This window comes from Gossypium raimondii, chromosome 11, assembly GCF_025698545.1.
Source record: "Gossypium raimondii isolate GPD5lz chromosome 11, ASM2569854v1, whole genome shotgun sequence".
NCBI lineage: Eukaryota > Viridiplantae > Streptophyta > Magnoliopsida > Malvales > Malvaceae > Gossypium > Gossypium raimondii.
The window spans coordinates 7166700-7175307 of record NC_068575.1 but is presented as its reverse complement, the minus strand read 5'-3'; the positions used below and the strand labels follow the sequence as shown (position 1 = coordinate 7175307).

At 31.6% G+C, this 8608-nt stretch overlaps 1 protein-coding gene across 1 annotated transcript; it reads right to left on the bottom strand.

Moving 5' to 3' along the window:
• Positions 1–824: 824 nt before the first annotated feature.
• LOC105761112 (calreticulin) lies at positions 825–4187 on the bottom strand. The gene is made up of 14 exons (XM_012578814.2): positions 4027–4187; positions 3232–3339; positions 2958–3150; positions 2605–2863; positions 2441–2497; positions 2301–2348; positions 2122–2208; positions 1981–2038; positions 1816–1883; positions 1628–1723; positions 1480–1527; positions 1372–1401; positions 1194–1283; positions 825–1076 (listed from the first exon to the last, which is right to left on the bottom strand). Exons 1-14 carry the CDS (start codon positions 4124–4126, stop codon positions 1065–1067), a joined length of 1254 nt encoding a protein of 417 aa, XP_012434268.1. The 5' UTR covers positions 4127–4187; the 3' UTR covers positions 825–1064.
• Between the last annotated feature and the right edge of the window lie 4421 nt (positions 4188–8608).

Below are 8608 nucleotides of genomic sequence, written 5' to 3'. Positions count from 1 at the left end.
AAGAAATTGTCAACCAATTTCACATGTTTTCTTTGCGGAAGATCTGATCCTATTTTGTAAATCAAACTTAAGCCAAGCAAATATTATCGATTCTCTCTTGAAACAATTTATTATTTTTCAAGTCACAAAATTAATGCTTAGAAGACTCAGGTATATTTTTGACCAACACAGGGAGCAATGCTCAATATGCAATCGTTACAAGGTTTGGGTTCAAGAGGATTGATGATATGGAAACGTATCTAGGGATGCTACTATTTCACAAAAAGAGTCTCAAGATACATACCATTTCGTACTAGATAAAGTTCGTAAGAGATTCGAGTAGTTGGAATGCTAGCCTACTTTCTATGGCTTGTAAGGTAGGGATGTTTAAATGGTTAACCGAAATTAACTTAACTGAATTACTATTAATTGAATTAACTAAAATTTTTAATTCTATTAATCGAATTAACTGAATTTTTTAATTCTTTAACAGTTAATCGAATAAAAAAATTTCAAATAAATTAACCGAATTGAAATATTTCAGTTAATTCGATTGGTTAACCGAAATTTATTTTCATATCTAAAAATGACATTTTAACGTTCAACCATAATATTTAACAACAAAGAACACTAAAAACTAACAAATACACTTTTTCACATCTTTAAAAAACACTTATTTTCAAAAATACTCTTGGGTGTTAATTAAACAATCGTACAATGTTTATCGAGTGATGCTTGGTAGAAATTTGAGACTTGATTTGAGAAGTAGTTTGTCTTTTTAGGGCTGTGCCCTCTCTTCAATTCAAAGAAAGGAAAATAAAACAAAATAAAAAAGAGTCTTGAAATGTTCAAAACCATTGGATAAATCTTGGTTTCGTCATAAAACGCCCGCTTCGTTTAGGCAGAGTTAATGAAATCATACTAAAACGCGTCACTCAAACTTTTCTCTTGCCAGCATTCAATTCCTTTTTTATCTAAATAAAAACTAATAAGATTACATCTTAAAAAGATACTACAGGAAAATTTAAGCACTTGTGTTTAAGCTCTCAACCAAATTGCCAGCGAAATACTGTATTCCTCTTGCCTTATAGCTCATCCTGCAAAAACACAATAATCCATCAATAAACATACATACATACATACATACATACATACATACATACATACATACTGTAGTAATAACAGTTGATCAGAAAAGCGGAAGAATAACTTACATGTTGTACTGCATCTTCCTCAGCACTATCTTTGCTTGAATCCGACTCACTTCCTTCACCATCATCAGTATCATCATCGTCGTCCTCAGCCTGGAACATCATCAAGCAACACCATGAAAACCATAACAAAACAAAACAGTGAGTGAAATCATATTCATAAGAAGGCATGTATGCTTACATCGGAATCAACTGGCTCATCCTTCGATTCCTGAACATCATGTTCCATCAGTTAGAATGTAAAAGACAATAAGTAACATATAAGACACTCCTTAATTAAAAACAGTACCTCTTCCTCTTTCTTCTTCTCTTCCTCCTCAAATGCTGCCTTCTCAGCCTGCAAAAGCCAATAAAATCACTCGCATATGAATAAAACAACTAAGAAATATGTATATATGTACATATATTATATATTCAAAATACAGAGATACACTTACATCCTTCTGCTTGCCCCATGTTTCTTCAGCTAGTTTCTTGGCATACTCTACATCATCAGCGACTAAGATGTTATCAAACATTGTTCCCGATTTCACCTGACAAAACAGAAACAATGAGCCATTACGGTTTTAAAATGTCATGGATTAAAAGTATTGTAGGGGTAGAGAATAAAGAGGCAAAACAATACCTGCCACAACTCAATACCAACATACTTCAAGCTGGGGAAAACATAGAGATCCGGATCATCCTTGAAATCTGTGGGCCATATGAAAACACAGTAATAAATAACCTAAAACTTTGCTGTTAAAGAGTAAAAAGAAAAAGGCTTGAGAGGAAAGGAAAAGAAATAAACCAGGGTTGTCAATCATTGGTGCCTTCCACTTGCCCTTGTAGTTGGGGTTCTTGATTTTCTGCAGATAGAGGAAAATTCTTTACACATTTCTAATTCAAAAATAATATTAAAATGCTGCATCTAGTTAAGGATTTCACAAACCTTTGGATTCCATGGGCCCTTGTATTCAGGATTGGGAATAGTTGAAGGTGTCCATTCACCATCTTCTTCATCATCCCAATCTTCAGGCTGGTGTAAATTTTTTCAACCATTAATCTTTATTTTAGATAAGGCATGGCATTTCCCAACAAAAAGCATTCCAGAAAGAATTAAATGACTACCTTCTTAGCATCAGGATCTGGAATTTCTTTTGGAATGTCATCATAACCCTATAGTAATCAAAGACGAGATTATTTTGCCCATGCACTTTCAGGAAGTATATATAAAGTAGCATAAGAGAATGAAGGGGCAAGGTTACTACCTCAGGCTTCTTGTCTTCGGGATCAGGGATGTATTCCTTGTCATCCCAATCTTCAGGCTGTCCATGATGCAAAATACTTAAGTTGTATTCAAAATTCATATGAGAACCAAATAAGCCAAAATGACATTAATTTAGATTAGGTTTGACCAATTACGGTTAACTACCTTCTTGGCCTCAGGATCCTTTATTTTCTTAGGTGGGAGAAGATCCCAATCAGTGTACAAGCTACCAGTTTGTTTCTCAACATTGTCAACAAGGATACTGTAGGTAGCATCCGGACGGAGAATGAACGTATAAACATGAGTGAGTTGGTCAGTCTCACAAGGAACTTCCTTTTTGATCAAGTGGTTTGTCCCATTGTAGGTGAGAATAGCATGCACTTTCTTAGTGCTATAGCCGCAGATATCAGGCCCAAACATGATGCTGCAACCAACCAACACAACAAAAAATGGGTAAATCCATAATAATTATACCTTTTAGAGATACATATAGCTTAGATCACAGGTGAAGAAAAAACCTGTATGGGGTTTCACCACCAAATTTCTTCTGGTCAATGTCACCGCTGAGCAACTTCATGTAGCCACCACCACAATCAAGCTTTTGCTCATGCTTGACAGAAAATTGGAAGACTAGAGTCTTATCTTTGTTGTTGACTTCTGGGAACTCAGCTGAAATAGCATAGAACCTGTAGTCTTCACTAGTTTGAATACCTATACGAAACACAAAGCCATCAGTAACTAACTAGAAACAAGAAATTAAAAGACACCTTTTACGAGTATCCAGAATGTTACCCTTGTCGTTAGGATCTCCATTCCATTTTCCAGAAGTGTAATTCCACTCCCCAGCCATGTTCTCATCCTTTTTCCAGTCAGATTTTACCCACCGACTTTCCCATCCCTCTTCAGTTTCATAACAATAAAAAAATTAGCCCCAAAAAGAGGAAACTGTTCAATTTGAAAACAGTGAAAGGTAAAAAAGGTACAATTAAAACAAAAGTGGCTTCCTTTACATGAGTTCTCTTTAATTTTTTTTAAAGGAATTCAGAATCATGAGAATGTAAGCAGGCATAGTACTACTGTTTACGGTTTCTACTTGATTACTCCCATATCTATTCTTCTAAAGAAGATAGTAAGTATAAATTATTTCCTTCTCACATTACTAAAAACTAATTCTTCATTCACTTCTGTTCTCTAAAAATAACAAACACTCTCTCAAGTATCAATGAACAATAAAATAATACACACAAACGCTAGAACACTGTTAAATCAACTGAAACGCTAGATACTGTAGCTTTCGCCGCCGTTTCTTGTGGTAATTAAACTACATTTCTGATATTACGCTTACAAAAAAATTTCAGAATCACAATGCCAAATAGAAAATGCAGATCTAATCGAATTAATTATATTTTCAAACGTAATTAAGCATTTGATAAAGAAACAAATCAAAAACAACTGGATCGCCAAATTAACACGTTAAAATAGCTTGATCCGTTCAAGTTAGATCGAAATGAAAGCATATATCTCTACAAAAACAGATTCAAACGGCGAAAGCAAGCCAATCTAAAAGAGGAGCCCGTAAAGGTTTACCATCAAAACGTTCTTCGAAGAATACTTTAGCGGAGGCGATGGCGAGGAGCGAAACAAAGATTACAGATAGGAAAATAGGGTTTCGTTTAGGAATCGCCATTAGTGAAGCTGCAGAGTGGCAAAGGGAGATTGACGAGTTTCCCTTTATATAGTGGTCGTTGAGTTCAGTGATGGTTTACGGTACAGTGAAAAAATGACATGGACTGTAGTAAATTATCTCAACCAATAGATACACGCCACGTATCCATTAGATTGACGTGGCGAAGAACTATTGGGGAGGATTTGACATGACACGTAGAGGATTTTCAAGAGGTTACGTTTCAGTCATTTGGAACTGTGTTAACGTGGCAATTATTCAGTGGTCCAGTTAGAGAGGGGTCCACTCTACAAGTTAATTTGTGCCTTTGGCCAAACTTAAATTTCATAATTTAGGAGTAGGATTTACGTTTTTTATTTATTTTTCTTAAAAATGGTATTGATTACCTGTTATATTTAAACATTATCCTTTGCAAATATCCATTCAAATTTTTTAAATATATGTTTTATACTTTTTAAAAAATTTAATCACTTTTAGTTTTTAAAATAATTTTTTAATTTATAAATTTTAAAAATTAATTAGTTGCTAATATGACATCCATACGTCAATTCACGTGTACATTATATCTAACAATACAAATTTAAGGGTTAAAAGAGACGAAAAATTAAATAAAAATTTAAAAATTTAAGTTGGAGGGCAAAATAAATTATTGTGCCTTTATATTTTAGATAAAAAGATTAATTTATTTTTGTTCATAAAAAATATTATGATTTTAAAAGTAAAAAGATTATCAATATTAAGATTTAGAGGAGGACCATTTATTAATGATGATTGTTAGGACCAAACTAAATTATACTCCACAACAAAAACATTGTTTTTATTCATTCCTAGTTAATAGGAGTGTTATTTTTCTCTACCAAAAAGAAAAAGTTGTAAGATCAAATGTGGCGCAATTTACATTCGATTAGTATAGATATTGTTGTCAATGTAAGAGGATAAGGATTCGAGTGCACTAAAGCGCATTTTCTTTCTATTATGGATTGAGAGGGAATATGAGCTTGTGTCAAAAAAAGAAAATATAATCAAAACCTATAATGAAATTATTTAAAATATATATATAATTTATCAACAAAACTGATCAAATCTTTCAATTGAATCCATTAGTGAGGCCCATTTGATTATAGTTTTTTTCTTAAATAAAAATTAGATTTATTATGGGGTAGCATACAAGTAATATATATTTTTATTTCATAAGCAGTTTTAAAATTTTGGTATGTTTTTATTATTATTTTATTACATCTTTATAGGATATTTGTCGATCTCGAACTCGTTTGTAGAATTTAAAAACTCGTTAACAACGTATCAAATATGATCATGAATAAAATTATATTTAAGATGTTAAAAAAAATTAAAATTATAGATTGGAGTTTTGTTTTATGGTAACCTTTTTTAATGTGTATTAAATTGAAACAGTGGCGACAATTATATGATAAAAAGGTAATAAAACCAGAGAGGTAAATCCATCAAATAAGATCATTTTGGTAGGCCATGGACTCTAAATCCAACAATCTCTAAAATGGGCAGCCGGCACCCTTTTTTCGGGGGTTTTTTTTTCTAAATTATATTATTTGGTTTGTATGCTTTGATTGGAAGGCACTTAAAATTCATTGCATAACATGACTTGACTTTGTGATCAAATTTATTATTATGTGAGCTAAGATTGCACAAGATTTGATTAAAAAAACATAAAAGTTTATTATTCCAATTGAAGTATTAAATTTATTTATGGTTAGAATTGAGTAATTAAATTCGATTGAGTCTTAGTTTAATTGGTATAAGTATTGTTATCAATATAAGAGAATGTGGATTCGAGTGCGCTGAAACGCATTATTTTCTTATTTATTATGGTTTGGGAAGGGGGCTATGCTTAGTTATAGACATTATATAAAAAAGAACAGATATAATCAGAACCTATAATGAGATTATTCAACAAAACTTTGGGTAATTAAAAATAACAAACCCAAGCTTGATTTTCCTTTGCTTATTGGTTTTTTTTAAAGTGTAAAATAATAGAATTACATAAAAACATATTTTAAAAAACATTTCTTATAAGATTTACTAATTTAATTTGAGTGTAATTCCTTATAATTATATAATGATAATATGTTTGGGTAATCAATGTAAAGGAAAGGATTGTATGTATGAAATAGGGACGACAAGTCATCTGTACCACTTTTCCAATAGTTTAATGCCATATCAGCATTTTCATTCTAAATTTCAGATTTTCATCCTGAAAGAAAAAACAGATCCAAATGAAAATCCTGAAATTCAGGATGAAATTGCTAATGTGGCATTAAACTATTGAACAGAGATAATATCCCTGTTTCATACAATCATTTCTCATCAATGTAATTGTTGGGTCTCACCGAATTGGGTGTAATTGGAGTATCCTAATTTATTTCATTTAACGATGAGAGGTCATATTATTATTCATTGATAGTGCATGGAACTTATGCACCAACAATGCATAAAATATTCTTCGTTAAATCAAACGTCGGTCTTACAACTATTACACTTAATATCGCATTCAAATTTTCCCATTTGCGTATAAAATAATATTGTCTTGAGGTGAATGAAGATTGGAAACATGATATTTAGGAGACAAATTGCAACACAATGTTATTTGTTTCCACGAAAAACCAATCTAAGTAATGGTAAATTTTGTGAAATTATCGATGTTGAAAGTAAAAAAAAAAAAGATGATTACATAAGCACCAAATAGAAGAATAGGAACAAGTGCATTGGGCTTCACAGTCGTTTGCTCTTTGAAAACTACGAAATGGACATGAAAGATTTGTGTTTCTAAACATCCAAGGAGAGTTGTATACAATGTATTTATATTATACCTAAGCTTTGGGTTGTCCGAAGGGTTATTCCATGCATGCTTGTTGGTTCTTCCACTAGTCATGTTGGCTCTACATTTTTAGGTGTTTCAAGTTTTTTCCAACCAGAACCGTGTTAGATGTGCTAATTGATTTGATCTCTAATAGACACATGATTGTGTTGAGTGCTTGAAACTATCACTTAATTTAGCATTGTTTCTTAGGAATACTTTTGGATCATCAAAAAAATATTTTTATTCTCGAAAACTTTTTTAAGAGTTCAAAAGTATATTATGTAGTAATACTTTTATTTTAAAAATATTTTTATTTCAAAAATACTTCTGAAAAGCGAGGCTAAACTAGCCATTAATAAAGTTTAAATACACCAACAATAAATATCTGGTGGAACATGTCAAAGCTAAGTGCAAAAAGATAAAGGACTGATGTAGTTTAGTCCATTCTGCAGAATAGTCAAATATCACATGAAAATTATGAGAGAGATGAGCTTGATAAGAACCAGAGAAATATCTTGTCGTATTCATATTCACATTCCATCATCTCCTTTCCTAAGCTTTTTTTTCTGAAAATTTCTTTGACTTAGAGCTGAACTCAAGCATTAGAAAATAATCAAGCTATCAATTCCGATATCTCTTAACTCATCTTTCTAATTTTGCAAATTGAATTGATTAAAACTCTTTGGTAGATCTAAATCCGTATCAGTTCGAAAAAGACTAACAATGCTAAAGTTTTATAAACTTGAACTTACTTTATTATGTGACTTGTGTAACATTGCATGCAAACTAGACCTGGCCATGGGCTGGGCCACCCGATCAGGTTCGAAGGTCTGTCCGAAAAGTGGGAGGGTTTGAGTAAAAGTATAGACCCAAAAAATGAGATTGGGAAAAAAAATATGACCCATTTAGAAAACGAGTCAGGCCTTGGGTAAGGCTTTCTTGGCCCCGAGCCCGGCCCGGCGCAAATATGAAACAAAAAAAACCTGCTTTTTTTATTATTTTCTTTTTTTTTCACTATTTTGCTACCATTTCATGTTACTACTATTTTGTTGTTATTATTTAAATATTGTATAACTCTTGTTTTATTGTTAATTTTGTTATTATTTTTCACATTTTCTTGTTAATCTACATTTATCTTAGTGTTATTTAAGTATAGATTTTTTTTTTAAATTTATTTTCAATTTGTTGGGAAACATTTTCATATTTTTGATGTATTATATTTTTTTTAAAAATTAATATGGGAGGGCTGAGTTTGAGTTTTAGTATTTTTAACCGAGTTGAGTTTGGGAAAAATTTTAGGTCCATTTTCTAGGATGGACCCGGTAAACGAGCCTAAAATTTTTATTAGGCCCAACCCGACCCATGAACACCTCTAGTGTAAACATATTTTATAGAAAAAAAATAAAATCCAATGTCAAAACAAGTAATTGAGATTTTTTATTAAAATGATATAAAAAGTAAAATTAATTTTCAAAATACTATATATTACACATTATTTATCAAAATAATATGAAAGTTAGAATAATTTTAAGTATAACACATGTTATAGGCGACACTTAGAGTTGCTCATAGGTCAGGTTGTGTTGGGCTTGGGTCAAGCCTAAGCATGATATTAACATAATTTATATTTGTCTAAGCCCGACCCCGCT